Here is a 20,183-nt window from a genome sequence, read left to right on the forward strand (position 1 = left end):
GAGCTCTCACACTGTTCCTAATAAAACGCAATGTCATCACGTTGTTAAATCCCGCCACGAAATTTGCAGATTATGTTTCCTGAGCTTAATGGCAAATTGTTTGCCTAAAAATTGGGAGAATCGTGACAAGTGCTAATTGCAATGAATCCAAGACCCCAAATTAGTTATCATCACTTTTCTTGTTATTTGAACAGCAGCTGTTACGTAAGACATAGCAGGAAATGTATATAAGCAGTGACAGTCGTTTCTCTCTTCTCTCTCTCTGTCTCTCTATTTCTCACACACACACACACACACCACCATATATGTGTGTGTGTGTGTGTGTGTGTGTGTGTGTGTGTGTGTGTGTGTGTGTGTGTGTGTGTGTGTGTGTGTGTGTGTATTTTATCGTTCATTGTTTTGTTTAAACGATAGGAACAATATTTTTTGACTTAAATAGACGATCTTTGTCCTGGAGTAACCGCATTGGCCAATAACACCATTGAGGGGCGGGGATTTCCGGCAGTCTCGTGTCTTCATGGTTCATAGTGGGCGTTGAATAGCGTCTTCTTCTTCAGCTCATACTTCACGATAACGTTACCCAAGTTAAGCTACGTCAAACCGGGAAATTTATAGGTTTAGCCGGTCGACGAAGATGACGGAAAGTGCTACGAGTAAGCTGCTAAACGGGGACATTTGTCACCGGACCTCGAATGGTAAAAAGGCCAGTAAAAATGGCTTCGTGAAGGATCACTCTCTGTTTGAACAGCCACAGAAGTATCGCCGCCCCAGAGACAAGGTAAGGCCCAACCGTCAACTGCTAGGGCACATTCATATACAAACAGCTCTTCAGCATAGTTTGAATTAATCCTGTTAGTGTTATCCTGTGAGCCGTTCGTTTGTATTACTTCTGTTTGTACTGTGGCCACATACTCCTGTGAGGGAGTGTGTTTCCACAGCAGGCATGTGAGTGTGAGTAGCTGCCATATGACTGTGACCTCACGAGTTAGCTGCCATGTCAATGAAATTAGCCAAGACTGAAGTCTGGGCAGTTGGTTCACGTCTTTATTATTATTGTTATTATTTCATATTCCGTACGTTTGTTTTACGCTTTCTCCTTCAGCGCCATTCAGCATAGAAAAAAAACTGTAAACCACCGTTAGATTCCTCTTCTTTTGGACATTACTGCTGGTATTTTCCCTCATTTCTAACTTTTATATTTTCAAATTATTCAACTTTATTCAACAAATATTTATAATGTATTTCAGTGGGGGAGACTGTTCAAATCTTCTTTCAACTTACTCATCTTTCATCTCTAACTACTTCCACATACGTTGACCTACAGACACAAAGTTTGAATGGTGTCTGTGGTGTTCAAAGTTTGAGTTTAATGCTTTTTTTTTCACCCGTTTCAGAGTTTATAATGGGTGTCTATGGAATGTTGGCAATGGGTGTCTATGGAATGTTGGCAATTACAGTGAGAAAAGCCAAATGCCAGAGTGGCATAGATCAAAAGATGCACCTTAAAATCTTCTCTTTCAACTGCTGCTGTGTCCACAGAGTTTGGTCTACAGTTATCAACAATGCATCTTTCAAAACTAACACATGTAACCTTTTTAAACTGTGGATGCAAGTGAAGGGAGTAACTTCTAACCAACCCATAGAGACATACTGTGTTGTATTTTTAGTTAGTTTGTCTCAACAGCAGGAAAGACTCCACTTTTTAAATTGCTCCTGTGGCCACATTTATGACAGCAGGAGCATAACGAACACACTGTTGTGTGTCTGTAGTGGATTCTCCCCACATTTCAGTGATTTAAAGAATATGAACTTTCAATATTCATTCAGATGTTTTGTGATTCTAAATTTCTTTTGGTATTGGTCAGCTTTTTCTCATCTCAATTTTAAAGATGTTCAGCTACTTTCCAATTTTGAAACTACTTCTGTGTGAACTTTAGCTCTTAACTGTTCTACATTTTAGCCTTCAGGTGAATGATTCGGCCCATTTCAGCTCATTCAATATGACATTACATTTCAGCTCAAAACATTCAGCTATCAGCATTCACACTGCAGTTTCTTCAGGAAATGCATTCTCTGGTGATCTCATACAGTCTACACTTTTAGGCCTAATACTATAAACCTCAAGCTAGCTGTTTAAGTTAAAATTAACTTGTACGTACTTTTTATTTTTAAATAAGCATTTCTCTTTAACATATTCCAATCTAGAAAGTCACTACTGTGATTCTACCTTGTATTGGGTTTTACTGCGCTGTATAGGCTACATATACTTATGCTGTCAAGGGGAGCATGCCATCTGATCAGGCCTGACTGCAGTGGAGACTTTTTTCTGTAACTTTACACTCTGTTGTTTTTCACCTCTTGTATGTATATTGCACCTGTGCCAGGTGAAATCAGACAGGCCTTTGTTTGCGCTGACCCCAGTATGAGACGACTGAGGTCCTGCGGAGTTATTACCACAGAAACCTATCAGTATCCTGGGAGAGAAGGACACCACTACTTTCACATGACACTTGAGCAGGAGAGGAATGTCTTCAGGCTGTGAAGGGTGGGGTCCTTCCCTTTCATTCCCAAGGCAGGAATGAAACCCACAAAAAGAAAAGAAAAGAACTCTTTTTGAAAGTGTTTTTGTTTTTTTGTTTTTTTGTGGTAGTGGAGGTCTGCCTTGTGTTTGTTGTTTTTAGCTTGTTTAAATTAAACACAGAAGGGAGACAGCATTAATCCAACAGCATTCAGAATGCTGATTTCAACACTAATGCATTTACATTACTAGATCCAGATTTTGTGGCTATATTAACAGCTTAATCCTTAAAGATATATATAGACGCTCGTTTTAACATCGTCAAAGTTGCAAATAATGAAATGAATGTATGTGGCGGTAAAGGCTGTGAACCAAACGATCAGTTTAGAAAAGTTTCTTTTTCCTACTCTTGCCTCTGTGTGAGTCACTGGTAGCGAATATGGTCATCTTAGGGACACGAGGCTGACTGCTGCCCTACCCACCTGCTCCTCAAACCTTCAGTTTATGAGGGCGGGGCCTGTAATGAGCTGGTTTAAGGCAAAAAGTAAAAGCTAATGGAGTCCCAAAAAAAAGAAACCTGGAGCTAGAAATGCGCACATTAGGACCTCTTTAATTTTATTTGGCAATGTCAAACTGGGTGATTGGCCTTGGTCATTGTTATACATGGTATTTACACTTAAACTGGAATTGCTGTAAATGGTGAAAAAGCGTTCTCCTGTGCCTGCTTTGATTGGGCACTCTGCTTGCTGTTGATAAGGCCTTGAATTTGTTGTTGCTTCCTGGTGAGACCTGTGTTTGATGGAGGAATAGGGCTGTTAATAATTTCTCTCTTTTAGCAGCACTGTTTTGTTTTTTAAACTGTTTCCTTCAGTCAGCTAGTTGAAATGAGTGTTCCCTGTTGATCGAGTGCAGTATTTAACACATTTTACAGTAAAGACTGGATTTCAATGACGGATCAATAATCACGTATGACAAGTTTATCAAAAAATGGTTGGAAGAAGGATTTGAGCTTGCAGAGTGAAAGATCCTTTCAGCTGACAATTAGACATAATTTGTTGTGTCTGATGTGAACCGTACACCAAGAGCTGCTCTTATTATGTATACAGTGTAATATGATCTGCTGAACTGCAGAGGAAGCATGAGAAAGAGCAAACATAAAGGGTTGTTTTTTGGCTGTTTCTCTGGGTGCAGTTTCAGTGATGCTCGTCTATAAACAAATGGGACCTCTGGTGTAGTTTTTATTTTATTTTTAAACAGAGTAAATCTGAAGCCAGGCAAACTACATCTAGTCTTGTTGGCTGCCATCGGTATGCAACAGTCTGTTTGAACAGTGCACTTGAACAGGACTGTTTTGTGCTCACTGCTTTCAGAAAACATGGCTGCCCGAGTGCTATTCTCTCAGTGCTGTTTCAGTGAACCTTTACCTGTGTGGTTGGGTTTAGTTACACACCCTGTGCACACACATGCACACTTCTCTCCTGGTCATAAGCTCAAAGGTGTTTCTCGGAGAGGCATGACTGGTCATATGCGATATGGCTGCTAAGCTGCAGGGCAGAGCAATGTAATGAGTAACTGCCCTCATCGGTTTACTGTTACCAAAAAAATCAAATAGCCAAGCTTTTTTATTATTATTTTTTTCAATGTTGTGCTGCTCCACCAATCTATGACCACATTTATATCACCTCACAATCCAAGATCAATATAACTATTCATAAAGCTCAGTGACTCAGAGCCCTAGAGGGAATGGGCTGGGGGGGGCTGCAGTGACACAGGAATGCCTCAGTGTCCACGAATATATGTGCTTATTGTGTAACTTTTAGCTTTCTGACAGTCTTTGCAAGACAAACTCAAACTCCAGCTTAAACCGGAGTGACCGCTGTGTTTTGGAGTTCTTGTATAGTAGTAGTAAGCGAACAGATCTGGCGAGATGCGGAAATGGTCTTAAATCTATATCTCACACTCAGATTGGCTGGTTGAATCTGCACAAAGATGTTTAAATTTCACTTGTTAATTGAAATTGAGATTCTAACCTTTTGTTTTGTTTTTTGTTGACTTCCAGAACCAAAATGTCCCCCATAATTCCAGCTTGTACAAGAAACCATTTGTGGAATCCTTCGAGGAGACTCCTCTATGGGTTGCTGTGCTCACCTACATGGGCTACGGTATCCTCACCATCTTTGGCTACCTCAGAGACTTCCTTAGACACTGGGACATTGAAAAGTGCCATGTGGCCCGTGAGAGAGACGAGCAGAAGGTAATGAAGTGTATACTGAAGTTTTTCACATACAAGACAAATTCAGGGGACAAATTCCAAACAAGACAAAATAATCTAGTCGTCCTACTTTTATTGCAACATGTTTTATGTTTGAATTTTGGATATTTGATGAGTTGGTGTTCATGTTATGTTGTTTTACATCTGGTTCAGAGATTGCTCCTAATTTAAACTGTCAAGATTATGTTAGAAATCGTCTGCACTTTCTCGCTTTCTTTCTGCAGGATTTTGTCCCCCTCTATCAGGATTTTGAAAACTTTTACACCAGGAATTTGTACATGCGGATCCGAGACAACTGGAACCGCCCTATCTGCAGTGTTCCTGGTGCCAAGATGGACTTGGTAGAGAGAGTAACTCACGACTACAACTGGACGTTTGAGTAAGTCGCTTGTTTTTTGTGTTGTTTTTGTGGTTCTTTGTCTCCATGTGTTTATTTTGAATAGAGGTGTTTCACACGAAGGTCATTACTCCCCTGAGAGGTGTGTGTGTCTGTTCCATTAACATGCACTTTAAGTCACTGACCTTGCAGTTCTGATAATGAGAGTGACGTAGTCTCTCTGAGGTGTGTATTTCTGTGTCACTGATTTACACTCACAGTTTACTGACCTTGTGTTTCTGATAGTGAGTAATGCAAGGCATGATTCACGTGGTTATGTTGAAACCACTGCTTTCTGTCACATGATGTCCTAAGATACACCCTACACAACTCATTACAGTAAAGTATGAAAGAGAAATCATCCCTGAACATGCTGACATCCCAAAGCAAACTGGCAGTCGGTCCTTTAAAGCCTCAAATGTATTTCCCTTACACCTGTAGATTTCCAGAGGTACTATTTAGGAAAATATGATTAGACGATAATGACGAACCAAATTAGATGAGTGAGTTGATCATTTTTATTTCTGTGTTTACTTCAAGGGCGTTCAGAGTGCTTTAGCTCAGTGCCCTAAAAGAGCAGCTTACTTCTGTAAAACTTTAAATACAAACAGATTCCTGTTCTGCCAGGAATCTCTCGGCATACAGTTTTTGTGCTGATGTTAATGCCAGAGGAGGTTTGGAATTCTGTAGTTAATGAGTCTGCAGAGCTTTGGCGACTTTTACCTACGATTAGAGCTGGGCGATATAAGATTTTTTCATATCACGATATGTTCTTTTCATTTCAGGCGATAACGATATCTATCACAATATAAGCCAAATAACTATATTTGTAAGATTTAAATGTGCCGTTGCTCACAAGTAAAATGTGAAATAATCAGCAGCTTGTTTTTATTTAAATATTTATTTCCCATAATAAGTTCAACACGGTAGATGTACTTAAGGAACACGAGACTTTTTCAGATAAATAAAGGCAAATATTGCAAACTACACAAAAGGCAGCCGCTAAAGCGTTTAAGTTTCAAAATAGAACAAACGAAACAGACTAAATTGTCAATTCCACTTAGAAATAAAATATTAATTCTAAAAATAAATCTTAGTTTGTTTTACAGAAGAACAGACAAAACTGACTAACTTTTGTCAATATCAAATAAACTGAGAACTAAAAGGAAATTCTCAATCTCTCCTTGTTGTATAGCTGAGCTTTTCAAACAGTTTCAACAGTTACTTTAGTCTGACAAAAGCCGAATGACGAATTAGCGCTTCCAGTCAGAGATTGAGCATGCACTGGTTTATTGTATTTCCAGACTTGCTTTCAGCACAATTTACAGTGGGCGCTGCTCTGTTTTTGTCAGACTTGAAATAGCCGAAATACCTTCACACTACGGAACTTCTATGGCTCTTCCGTTCGACAATCTCTCCGGCATTGGAACCATCATCTGTTTTCTCTTCGGTAACCTTCGGTCACGCTCGGTTGATTTTTCTCTAGTCAGTCATTTCCTCCATTACCGCTGGCTGCTTCCCAAACAAATACACATGTGCGGCACGTAACAAGTCACGTGACGCTGCGGCTGTGATTGGTTCGGCTCTGCGCTACTTAATTTGGATTGGCTGTTGTTCCTTTTTTTTTTTTTTTTTTTTTTAAAAGAGGACAAGAGAGATGAGGCCTATCGCAATAGTTTAACTTTTCCTCGATAGAAAAGTTATTTCGCAATACATATCGTTATCGTTCTATCGCCCAGCTCTACCTACGATCCACCGTAACTTTAAAAGGTCCACTGCTTTGTAGCTGAGTTGTTGTGGTTCCTAAATGCTTCCATTTTGCAATAATGCCACTTACAGCTGCTCATGAAATGTCTGGGAGGGAAAACTTTCATGAACTGACTTGTTGCAAAGGTGGCATCCTGTCACAGTGCCATGCTGGAATTCAGTGAGCTCTTTAGAATGACTGATTATATCACAAAAGTTTGTGAAGGCAGACTGCAAAGTCAGGTGTGTACGGCATTTGGCAGTAGGGCTGAAAACAGGTGTGGCCCAATACTTTTGTTCATAAAGTCCGGCTCTGCTCTAAGTTTCTTTCTGTTAAAGGGGATGTTGTTATTTCTCCCTATTGTAGGTAGCACGAGCTAGCACATGCTACCTACAATAGGGTACAGTAGGGTCTTTATAATGTTAAGTGATCTGTAATTAAAGAGTTGAAAAGTTTATTGACAGCTACTGAATTTAGTTCAGTAGCTGTCAATAAACTGCTCTGCTTATTTTAAAGACTATCATTCTTTAAAAATATTTCTCTGATTAGTATCTATTGTTTTAAAAAATGCAGCATACCTGCCAAATTCTATTGATAACATAAGTTTATTGTTCCAATGTGCATGATAACATTGGAAGCTGAAATGTAAACACTAAAAAAGATTTGCATTGCAAAATGAGCAAACAAGGTTAAAGAAACAACTTTTTTTAAAACCCAATTTTCTGTCTCTTCCCGTCAGGCATACAGGCAAAGTGGTGAAGGACGTTATCAACATGGGCTCATACAACTACCTCGGCTTCGCTGAGAACACCGGAGCTTGTGCCGATGCTGCTCTCGAGGTCACCAAAATGTATGGAGTGGGAGTGGGCAGCACTCGCTGTGAGATGGGTAAGGGGTGAAATCTTTTGAATGTTGACATTTGGTCTGTGAAATCCTTCTTGTGATTCGTCATCCTTCAAGGATGCTTTTTTCCACTATGAGTAAAAGTGGAATTGCCCAGACTCTCCACTTCCACTTAAACCGCTGCTCCACATTTGTTTTCACTTTCAGGATGCATCAGTAGCCACAGCTCAAGTGCTGAAATAATAATCTGTGATGGGAGCTTTGAAATTCAAATCCTTTTACAGTTCAGCACCTAGTATGCTGCTCTCTTTTTCTCTTTTTTTTCTTTACTTTTTTTGGGGGGGGTGTAGCTTAAGGGAAATGGACTGACTTCACCGATATGATAGAAAAGGCAGCGTGACTTAGAGAAAAGTCTGTAATTTAAATATTAGAGGAACCTGAAGAGCTGCTGTGATTTTTCAGGAAACTTGGACATCCACGAGGAAATGGAGCAATTGGTTGCCAGGTTTCTGGGAGTTGAGTCAGCCATGGCCTTTGGCATGGGTTTTGCAACCAATTCCATGAATATTCCTGCTCTCATGGGGAAGGTGAGGAATTTCATTCACTTCCATTGTCACTCAAATGTATTCATCTGAGTCTGTACGTATGTTATCACGTTGAGCCCTTTGTGAGTGTTGGTAACAGCAATTTCTGCTGAGGAAACCCACCTCTTCCTGTATAAAGTGAAAATGGGATACTTACTGGATACCAGGCGAAGATCCTGCCCTCCCACAGAGCTACTGCCCAATGTCACTTATAAATGTAAAACTAAATACTTTACAAAGGCCTTGCCAAAACAGTTGGAAAAAAATCACTCCATTCATAATACATCCTGGTCAAACAGGTTTAATCGGGGTCTCTGGGTGTGGGGCCTGGGGTGTTGTGTTGGTGGGAAAACCAAAATGTGTTTGGCACAATCATGCATTCAGATCATAATTCAGATTGCAGAGGCTGCCAGAGGGGACAGGATTAAAAAAAAAAACAACAACAACAACAAACAAAAACAGGGTATTTTTTTCAGATGGATAGCCACGCTTGTAGAGTTCAGGTTGTTCTAAAACCCGTTAGTTTCTGGGAAAGTTTTCAAAACATCTGAGTGTTGGAATTCCTGTTGTTCCAGCCGTGATGCTTTTCTTCTGTAGCTGGTGGGGAGGTAGAAACCTGTGCTGATAGGCGCGTGTCACTGCACCTTGTGAGTCAGAGCATACGTCTTTATGACCATTAATGACAAACGTGGGAAAGGGAACAACATCGAGACTGACATTTAATCAGACTGCTCTGGTCATAAACATTAATAAATTCTTAACTGTGGTTGTCACGTTTCTACTAGCTCACATCCTTATCCTCATAGTGTGATGTTGTAACGAACTCGGGTTTTCATTGGCTAGAGGAACTTTTATTTGACCGTTTGGGCGTGTTGATTTTAAGAGCTGGGCAGGCTGCCATTTTGCTATGTTATCTGTTTTTGGTTTGTTTGTTTTTTAAACGGGTTGGTATTGCTTTTAATGATGTCTTTTTTGCTTTCAATCTGTATGAACTTAACAATTATCGATCCATTTTTTATCTGTCATATTTAATTCACTCTTCAATGTAATAAAAATTCACATTGGCAGGCATAGTGTGTCAGTTACGCGACTTCTTCTTCTTGTAATATTTGCCTCTTGTACTAAAGGCTTACCTTAAGTGTAACCTAAATAACAATAGATCCATCCCTAAACAAGGATGAGCGAAGATAGTTCTTTAAATTCTGAGCTATATACATTTCTGGAGAAATGATGGCGTTCTGCTGTTCTGGCTACTTGGTGAGCTGCTAAAGTTACGTGAAAATGTGTAAACTTTGTCGCTTTCATTTGAAAAATTCATTTCTGTTTGCGGTTGTAGGGTTGCCTCATCCTGAGCGATGAGCTGAATCATACGTCGCTGGTGCTGGGTGCTCGTCTGTCGGGCTCCACGATTCGGGTCTTCAAACACAACAGTGAGTGACTTCCAGTTTTAAACCTCTGACCTGCAAGCAGTTGAGCTGTATTTTGCGTTACACCCAAAGCTTGACATTACACTGGAGACAAAGGATTAGAATGGATCTTTCAACCCTATGCAACAATTAACAATAATTCCCGTTAAGTCAAAAGGATAGCAAAGACATTCAGCGTGGGTGTGTGCGTACATTTCAGCATGCTGCTTTTATAAAATCCAAACTATTTTTTTGGACACTTGCTTACTCACGTCTGCAGTTATACATTGACTGTATTGTTTCCAGTGCTAAATAACACATTATAGGGTGTGGTTATTTTTCGGCTCAGGATAAAAACATGACACACACACACACACCTGAGATCATGACGTGTAGTCAGCAGGCAGGAACCAAGCTGTGTGGCTTCTGAGAAAATGCTCTGTGATCATGAAATATTGACAGAGTTGTTCATCCATTTAACACAGGTCTCATATTTCTGTTGGGAAAATGTTAATCCTTAAATTTGCTTGTCTTTTCATTACTTGGCTTTTCTTACTGTCAGTGATTTAACGAGTAACCTAAAACAAACATTTATTCACAAACTCCTTTGTGTTGTAGACATGCAAAGCCTTGAGAAGCTACTGAGAGATGCCATCGTGCACGGGCAGCCGAGAACCCACCGACCCTGGAAGAAAATTCTTATTGTGGTGGAGGGCATCTACAGGTGCAGACAGCAGTTTTTGTGGTTTTTCAGCACGATAAAATACTATTCTAAAGCATTACACTTGCCTAAACGAAATAATGTACTGCCTTAACGAATTAGCATAGATTATATGCTGTGTGAGCTGGTAATGTATACTTAGTCATTTCAACCTCATAAATACTTCAAATCAAATTAATTATTAATATTTTATGACTATACTACTGTGGTTGGGTGTAAGTTGTTACATGACCATCTGCCACTAGCCAAGGCAGACAGCTGCACCCAAAGAGATAACAATTAGCCACTTCTGATATCATGACACATAGGTGGTGTTAGCAGATTGGTAGTTTAATATGTTAGCTTCTTCAACCACAGCTTCTTTTTTTGGGTGGTGTGGGACTAACATGGATATCTGTCCATGTGAGCTGGTTGATCGGTCTTTGAGCAACATAGCAGCTGTCTGTCTGTGGGAACACAATGAATATGACTGCACATTTACTCCGACAGCATCCTAGTGCAAAGACAAGTGGAAGCAGACAAAAACAACAAGCACGCATGCTACAAACTTTACCCGAGTCATTTAGACAGCCGTTAGCACATAATTCTCCTAATGGGGACCTGATATGTTTAATATGCTGCTGAGAATATAGCCCAGAAGAAGTGTATAGTATAGCTTTTATTTTGGAAAGAGACATTTCTCTGTAATAAACTCTCTTTTCCAAAGATGAGTGATTCCTCGATCAGATTTATTTTGTTGTTTCAGCAACATTAAATTTAAAAACTGTACTTTTGAGTTAAAATATATATTTATTGTAATGCACTCTTTTCCTGCGTATCTAAGGCCTCACTAAATCGGCTCCAAGCGGTTCAGAATGCTGCAGCAAGGCTTTTGACCCATAGCAATAAATTTTCCCATATCACTCCTATACTAAAATCCCTGCATTGGCTTCCGGTTGAGTATAGATATAAGTTCAAAATCCTCACCTTTACGTTTATGTCTCTACAAGGTGGGGCCCCCATCTATATCTCGGAGCTTCTCCAGCCCTATTCTCCAAAGCGAACTCTTAGATCCACTGATAGCGGTCGTCTATCTATCCCACGGACTCGTCTGAAAACAAAGGGGGATCACGCATTTCAAACCCTGGCTCCTATACTGTGGAATGGTTTACCCCCCCCACTACGCACCATCGACACGATGGCTTCTTTCAAAAAACAGCTTAAAACTCATCTGTTTAGACAGGCATTTGGGAAATGTTAATGCGTAACATGTTGTTTTATTTTATATTTATATTGTACTATTGCTTTTTTGATATGCTTTTATACTTTCTTTATGTTGCTATATTGTTTGTTTGACATGTTTTCTTGTGAAGCACTTTGTAACAGCGTTTTGTCTTAAAAAAGTGCTATATAAATAAATTTTACTTACTTACTTACTTATTTATAATTTTAATAAATGATAAATTAAAAAGGCATGAACATTTTTTTTTTGTATCACCAAAGTACCGAACCGAACCGTGAATTTTGTGTATCGTTGCACCCCTAATTCCTTGTTCTTTGAAGGGATTTACTATAAGGACAATCAATCCTGTTGATCAATATAGTTCTCAGACCAACTGCCTGAAAGAGTCAGTGCCCTTTACTGATGCAATGTTAATGGAGTTTCATTTCCACAGGGATTTCTAGAGTTAAACCTTATGTTGCTAAAATAGACTGTACTCACCTATGCATAAACAGCCCTGCAAGTGTTAGGCATGTACCTTTTAATGTCAACTGCTTTACACAGCAGCCTTCTGGTGCTTTGGTTCAGATTGTGGGTGTTTGTTAATAATGGCTTTAGGTTTGTTGCAGACGTTTAATTTAGTTTCTTTCTTCTTCTTCTTTTTTTTTTCATAATCCTGAAGTATGGAGGGGTCCATCGTACGCCTGCCGGAGGTCATAGCTCTGAAGAAGCGCTACAAGGCCTACCTGTACCTGGACGAGGCTCACAGTATCGGCGCCCTGGGCCCTAATGGCAGGGGAGTGGTGGACTACTTTGGCCTGGATTCCAAAGATGTTGACATCATGATGGGAACATTCACCAAAAGCTTTGGGGCTGCTGGGGGATATATTGGAGGCAAAAAGGTTAGTGAACTGCTGACAGTTTTCAGAAGGCTAAGTCTAGTCTGTGCAATGTGAAGTAGTCAAAGCAATGGTTCATGGTTATTACAGTATTGAGACACTTACTCATAGTCAATAGCTTGAGTAGTTTCCTAACTCCTAAATTGCTTAATTCAGTGTTGGCCAACAGTGTTTACTGGTAAAGTAGAATTCAGCTTCCTGTTTTACAAGATAGGATCTGATTGAGTGTATGCTTTCATTTTGAGCTAGAAACGACAGTTTGAAAAACTCAAGTATGCCACGTTTAAAAATAAAATAAAATAAAAAAATCATGTCCCAACTGTCCTAGTGATACTTTTTTTTTCCCCCCCCCCTCACTTTAATTGCATTCTGTCAGGAGCTGATTGACTATCTGCGCCGCCACTCTCATAGCGCCATGTATGCCACCTCTATGTCCCCTCCTGTGGCCCAGCAGATAATCACCTCTATGAAGATCATCATGGGAGAAGATGGGACCACACTGGGTAGGTGGAAAAACTGCTCACAGCTGTTTGGAATACTGGAAGGGAAGTGTAGACGGTGTTTTTATCCATAAACTGTTTCTGATAACTGCTTATTTATTGTTGTGCAGAAACATTTTGGTGGTCAAATTGCAAATAGAAGTTTTGTTAATTAGCCTGGCAAATCAAATATTAAAGTTGAATCTTTAAAATTTTAATTACAAATGGTTTTTGGTATGGTTTGGGGTTTTTTGTTTGTTTTCCCCCTGCAGTTTTGTTTTGGTTGCAACACTTAAGAAATCACTGAAATTTTAACCTTGTGTTTGTGGTCAGTTTTCCTGCTATTATTTGACCTAACCACAAGATGGCAGTATAGACCAGTCATTCAGATATTATTCTGCAGACATATTGGTGGGTTATTGGATGCAAAGTTACTATGGTATTGCTTTTATTTAATTTCTAATCAACTTTGCCAGCTTTTCTACTCCTTCATACGGTCTATATTTTATCACAGCTAAGAGATAAAAGCCAGTGTTATTAGCTAACTGGTAAATATTTACCTATACATAAAGGTGTGTCAGGCCACTTTATCAAAGTGCGTGTGTGTGTTACAGCTTTCTGGGTGTGCTGTAAATGCTGCACAGGTACATGCCCATATTATATAAGAAACAATCTGACAGTGTCACGTGTGACTGCAGCATGGGGTGCAAAGTTTAGTACAAGACACTTCTGATTCTGATTTCTAAATATGTTTAAAAACTGTTGGCTTACTGATGATGGAGTTTTAGGTTCAGAATTTTATCAGGGACTGAGAAATGCAGTATTTATTTATTTATTTATTTTAAAGTATCAGACACATATAGATTAGTTGTCCATGGTACTACGTGTTATAAACATTGAGATTGGAGCGCGCTCTGCTGGACAAAGCATGTGATGAGACCAGATTACTACAGGCACTTTTTTCTGCATTATGTTCTCTTTAAAAATAATGAGAACAAGTCTTGGCTCGAGGAGGGTGGCTATCTGCTGCAACATGTTGAGTTAATAATAAGCTCACCTACAACGTTGATTCTAAATGAACTCTTCCCAAGCCCAGTTGCATATTTGACAACATATACACTGATAGCAATATATCTGTGTTGGTCTGAAGTTAGCTGAGAACATTTGGCAAACCAACATATGTTGGTCAGGCTCTGAACTTTGTGTGATTGTGGCTCTTCCATTTGGTTGTTAACGGTTCCTTTCTTTTGTCCAGTTCAGTCCAGGCTGATGGAAGGCTTTATTCTGCCCCTCCCCTCTCCCCCTTTATGGCTTTCAGATGTGTGTTTCTTTGTATATGTTTGTGCTCCTTCACGCTGTGGGTACAAAGCAGCATGGTGCTCGCGACCAGAGGTCTGTGCAGATCAAACTCTGCTGGACTCTCCTACACACACACAAATAGATGATAGGGTCTTGTTTTCTTGCAGGGTGGGACCCCTTTACTCTTCACAGGGCTTGACTGACTTGGAGTTCCAAAACATGCTGATATAAGATGAAATGAAACTCATTAGGCATAGGAATAAACATCTGGTGTTAACTTTTGTTACTGTCTTTCTACAGTGTCATCAGCTTTTCCTGTAAGTTAGTCTGAGAGGAGTAGGCCAGACCAGCTGACCTTGCAGCATTGCAGCAGTAACTATTACAGTTTGATTGGTTGCAGCCCCGTCAGCCCTCGAAATGAAACCCTTTGAAGATCCAGGCGCTGACACAAAGTCACGAGTGACATTTGAGCCGCCTGCGAAACTGTTGTTGTTGCTGAAAGCCTGTAAGCTTATATTAATCAAATGTATGTAGACAAAGCTTTCATCCGTATATAAGGAGGTTTAAGAATCTTCCACTCTTCTGTGGATACCTTTGGATCCCCTGACTGGAAAAGAAGCATGTGGTTAAGTGTAATGTCAGACTTTGTTGTGTCTCTTAGTGCTCTGAAGCTGCTGTTTCTGCTCCATTTTTGAGCACAGCCAGGCAGGCGCTTTGTGCCATATGGTTATTTGTTGGGTTACGATGCTATCTCTGGAGGCTCAGACAGACTCAGTGAGTGAATCCACAACATGTATCAGGTTGACACATGATTGATGTTGACCTCTTGACCATAAAATATTAGAGTTCTGTTTGACTTCAAAGCTAGTCTTCAAATAACTAGAAGGCTGGAAACAATGTGGCCCTCTTGAGAGTTTTGTACTTTTTTTGTTTGTTTGTTTTTGTTAACATGGTTTTGCTGTTAGAACCACAACTGCGTATTTCACTCTGGATCAGTTGTGCTCAAAAGCGAGCTAAATTGAGGAATAAAGACGTCATGAGTGGTGGTGGGAGGGGTCTCTGTAAAGTACACACTGCTTTCTTCACTTGGCTGCAGAAAAAGAGCAGATAATGAAATTTTACGAAGCTTACAAGCACCAGTAACCAGAACGGTGTGGTTTAAAGGAGCAGCACACCCTCACAGGTGCTTTCACTCTGGCTGATTAGACGTCTGCTCAGGTTGTCTGGAATGCGTGAGATCACTGAAGTTCATGTACTAATAAAGTGCCATAAAAGTGTAAGTTTTCCTGTTCTGACAGGTGCAATGGGGAGTGAGGGGTGGGGGGATGCCAATCAGGAACAATTTGTACTGAAGAGGGCTTATCAGGCAGATTTAGTGAAAACACCTGTGTGGTTGCACCATTGATGTGGAGGGGCTTTAATCAAGGCCGGGAGATGTTACTTGGTGAATACTTGAGGTCTCCAATTGCAAAAAAGTTAACTTAATAGAGATTATAATATTTAATTTGACAAAAATGCGAAGAATCAGTTGATACTTCTTCAAGAGGAAGAAATCTCAGGGAGTAAAGAGTAAACTGACTCAAAAGATTGACTCAAAATTGTGAATAACTCTTCTGAAGCCCAGTTGGATCTCTGTCTACCTTTTCCAGGTGCTGATCGCCTCCGACAGCTTTCACAGAACACCACCTTCTTCCGCAGAAGACTGCACGAAATGGGCTTTATCATCTATGGCAACGATGACTCCCCCGTTGTACCGCTGATGCTCTACATGCCGGCCAAAATCGGGTGTGTTTTTTATTTTGTTTGTTTAGATTTTTTTGGGGGTATAGCTGCACAAGAGCATATGCTCTGTTTTTAATATAACCTTTTACTTAATGAGAACATTAATCGTAGATCCATCGTATGAATAGCAGCACACTGCCCTTTGTCTAAGTTTCCTTTGCTTATCAGCGCCTTCGGTCGGGAGATGCTGAAGAGGAACATCGGTACAGTGGTCGTCGGCTTTCCCGCGACGCCCATCATCGAATCCAGAGCACGCTTCTGTGTATCAGCCGCTCACACCAGAGAGATGCTCGATACAGTAAGTCCCATTTCTAACATGAAACACAAAAGTTTACTTTTATCTTCTCCCCCCCCCCTTACTCATACTTGCAGCATGGGCTGTTTTTACTCTAAAAGTTAATCGTATCTGTGTGCGCATGGAAGCAGAATTGGTGCAAAACTGAGTTGAAAATATTGTTCACTCTTTTAAAAACAGTTTGCAATGTTGCTTTGTAAAGCACGACCTAAAACCAGAGCTTTGCAAAAGTGCCACTTCTGATCTGCAGCTTCCAATAAGTTCTTAAATATCATCAAAGACGTAAAGAGAGGGGCACATCTGATTTCTAAGTGGTCTCCTTCACCACTGAAGCCAGTTCAAGAGTTGTTGTTACAGGATAGACTATTTGATTGCTGAAGACTTAATTTTATCCTCAATGTGATTTAAGAGTTTGTTTTGATCCACTGTGGGTGATCATGGATTCCTGCACTTTTAATCAACTGCCTGCCTGACCGCTGACTGACAGCTTTTTGTGCCTTGCGTTCGAGTCCATGTATGTGTGAGCGTGCCTGTCGAATAATAAATGCTTCCAATATGTCCTTTTATTTCGAGGAACCTAGAAGGGCCAAGCTGTCTCTAAAGATTACAGCGTGACTCAGGCAGAGACTTTTATTTGAGCTGCTCTGTCTCTCCAAAGACACTTCATTCATCTTACTGGGAAGCTTGTCAACACCATTTGTAATAGTCCGTTTAAACGGCATCAGGCCTGCCTTTGTAGCAGAGCTTCTAGGAGCCGTTTTTTCCGTCTTTGGAAAAGCCAGGCAAAGCGTGGAATCAGAAAAAAGGTCAGGAGGAAGGTAAATTGTTTCCAGGTGCCCTGCAGTGTGTTGCAACACTGATACAGTCTCTGGTGGAAAGAAGTGTTCAGTTGTGGTTTATACAGGGAGCCTTCTGTTCACCTCTGCTTTTGGACTCCTCGCCTCCTTCAACACTCTGACGTGTTAGAAATCAAAGCCAGTCTTATCAGTCTGGCTGAATCCCTTAAGTTTTGGCATGTGTACCGTCTTTTTGTTTTGTTTTTTTACTGTGTGGCTTTCTTCTTGTATTTTGGATCGAGATTAACTGCATTCTTCCTGTTGCTTTGTCAGGCATTGGAAGCCATCAGTGAAGTGGGCGACCTCCTACAGCTGAAATACTCAAGACGTGAGCAGGCTCTTCCCTCGCTTGGGTGGATGTCCGAGGAGAGTCTTCTTCAGGACTGAGCCTCGTCGTCCTCTTCTTGTCACACAGAGCGTGTTTTCCTAACTCACTGGCCCCTCTCTTAGCGTTTCTCGTCTGATATCAGTCTTATGCCCCCACGTATTTTTGTCTGAGCCAGTGTCTGCATTCATGTTATCCATATTTGTTCACATCAAACTCCAGTGGACTCAAAGCCAAAGTCCCAACAGCTTCACCGCGACCAAAATCAGCCACATGCGTCCGTGTCCGTTGTTACAAAGTCCATTCAGAGCCTTCCAGTTTGTCCCAACTTATTGCGACTGCATCTGTCTAACATAAAGTCTTATTCTTGTGCGCACATTGAATGTGTATCTTATTTGTGCAATAACAGCAGCAGCGTGGTGTTTCTTTGTAATTCAAATAACTCAGAGCAAGGTAGAAGAAGCTCTGCCATGACTTCCTGCTCTTGCACTCTTGAAATCTGATCATAGCTCGTGCTATGATGAAGTCGATAGGAAACGATCATATATGTAAATATTATTTATCACAATGTTGGTAATACTGCCTTGGGGTAGCATCCCAAACCTCAGCGAGAGATGCATTATTTCACGGGAATAAGCATGTGTATACTATATGTATTTATCTGCTTTTGTTTTGTTTTAATCCTAATCACTTTTACTTGAACAGAGAGATTATTGGGTTCTTTTACCCAACCAAAGGTTCTAAGTATATGTATAGATATGTTTTCTAGCCTTCCTGTTAAAATGCAAAGCAGATATTCAAAATTAAAACATTTAACAGGGAAAGAATTCCAGAGAGGAAGACAAAGGATTTTTTTTAACTGCATATTTTCTAGAAATATTTTTCAGCTTTATTTACGGTTTACACCTGCACTCAAAAACTTGAGCCTTGTGTCTTTAACATTTCTATAAGCTAATGAGCTACATGTGATTTCTATCTTGTTTGTTGCTTTCTCACCTGCTGAAATCGTTCTCACTCAAGCGCTTTCATGAGAATCGCCAATCTGAGCACGCTGTATGCATGACGATGTAGGGCTCATCTGATATACAGACAACTTTATTTATTTAACATGTGTTTGTCGATCGTTAGCGATCTCTTTTATTTTTTTTATTTGTGGAAACCATTATCTGAGTGGAAAGTGTGTTTCAACTTGACTACATGTCTTAACTTCAGTGCAGCACTACTGACGGGCGTTTTGTGTCCAGATGACGTAGTCACTGAAAACCTGTAAGGTTTGTTTGGTTATAGTCCAAATGTCATTGGGGTTTTCTTTTTGGTTTTTCCCTTCCCCCACTTTATCATTCACCAGATGTTATCATCCTCTGGAATGACATTCCATATCAACCTGCTTTTTGTGTCACATTTGTTTTTTTGACTTTGTTTTGGTCCGACATTACTGTGTAAGGTCACCCCAAACATGTGGCTTTACAAGCCACTGTCAAACATTGTTCATCTGAGTGTGTGTTGTTTTTGTGTGTTTATGTTCCATCACTTTATTGATTTGAGCTGCAGTGTCAGTGTAGCCAGTAAGAAACCTGGCCAGCGTCTGGCCAATTCCCGCAAACACTCGATGAAACACAAGTTTAGAGACGTGTGTGTGTGTGTGTTTAATGTTTTGGGCATTTCAGCACAGCGTGACTGCTATTTGCTGGTCTTTTAAACTGTACATCCATCATACATTAGTCACTTTTTTTTTTTTTTTTTTTTTTTTTTTTTTTTTTGGTCTGTATCATTCCAGTACTGTGTTCACACAAAAAAAATAGTTTGACTAACAGATCGGTGATGCATTTGCTGTTAACAAGCAATAAAATGTGGAACACTTCATTATGATCTGTATGCACCCTGACATAAAACTCAGTTTCCTGCAGGGCCGTGCAGTATGTTAAGTCTTCACATTTCTGTCCATGGAGGCAAAAAAAAAAAAAAAAAAAATGTAATTGCAAACAGCAACACGGCTGTTTTTCTCAGCCTGGTTTCCCCTCACTGAAACTGCAGGTTTAATGTCTGCAGAAATGATTCAAATGCACAGCTGCTTACAATACCTGTAAACTTGCTTGCAATGACCAGTGGAAACTTATCTGTTGCTTTTGCCTTTTGGAATCGTATTTGGGTTGGAGATAAACCACTTAAAGGAGTTTATAAAGCCATGATGTTTGTTGACCGTGCTGTTGGAAACGGTGCTGCAAAGATTAAATCACTTTCTTTGTATCAACTTCTAGAAAGACGTTGTGTTTATTTACCACACACACACAGACTGCAGGCACAGCTCACGAAGAATACGTTACAAAGGCTTCTTGCCTTACAAGTCAGCATTCCTTACAGTCCAGTCATTGGCTGCCCTTTAACCTACTTTTAAAGCAGTGACACAAATTTAAATTGATTAAAAAATTTCACAGAGCTAAAGCTGAATAATTCACTTAACAGTGTTGTCAAGCTCATCTTACATTCGAGGGTCATGCTTTGATCTTAAGTAAGGAGGACAAGTAAGAATACCCTTTGTCAGCATAAAGATGTCTAACTTCACATTTTATCTCTGAGATATCTCATTATTAGGACAAAAA

At 40.1% G+C, this 20,183-nt stretch overlaps 1 protein-coding gene across 1 annotated transcript; it reads left to right on the plus strand.

The window, feature by feature from the left end:
* The first annotated feature begins 488 nt into the window (after nucleotides 1–488).
* Nucleotides 489–17,959, plus strand: sptlc2b (serine palmitoyltransferase, long chain base subunit 2b). Its single transcript, XM_086263797.1, has 12 exons — nucleotides 489–778; nucleotides 4,578–4,772; nucleotides 5,015–5,169; nucleotides 7,653–7,801; nucleotides 8,219–8,343; nucleotides 9,677–9,770; nucleotides 10,365–10,470; nucleotides 12,351–12,570; nucleotides 12,944–13,070; nucleotides 15,995–16,130; nucleotides 16,296–16,425; nucleotides 17,532–17,959. The coding sequence occupies exons 1-12, from the start codon at nucleotides 635–637 to the stop codon at nucleotides 17,643–17,645; spliced, it is 1,695 nt and encodes a 564-aa protein (XP_086119923.1). The 5' UTR covers nucleotides 489–634; the 3' UTR covers nucleotides 17,646–17,959.
* Nucleotides 17,960–20,183: the final 2,224 nt, after the last annotated feature.

Source organism: Aulonocara sp. 'chitande type north' Nkhata Bay, linkage group LG15 (assembly GCF_057382095.1).
Source record: "Aulonocara sp. 'chitande type north' Nkhata Bay isolate Kocher_YH1m ecotype deep benthic linkage group LG15, A_spYH_male_GT1.1, whole genome shotgun sequence".
Lineage (NCBI taxonomy): Eukaryota > Metazoa > Chordata > Actinopteri > Cichliformes > Cichlidae > Aulonocara > Aulonocara sp. 'chitande type north' Nkhata Bay.

Excerpts from the sequence above, each read along its gene's own strand:
- sptlc2b (XM_086263797.1), top strand. The coding sequence starts at position 635 with ATGACGGAAAGTGCTACGAGTAAGCTGCTAAACGGGGACATTTGTCAC. Across the intron at positions 12,571-12,943 it reads GATATATTGGAGGCAAAAAG|GAGCTGATTGACTATCTGCG; the intron begins GTTAGTGAACTG and ends GCATTCTGTCAG. Across the intron at positions 13,071-15,994 it reads AGAAGATGGGACCACACTGG|GTGCTGATCGCCTCCGACAG; the intron begins GTAGGTGGAAAA and ends TACCTTTTCCAG.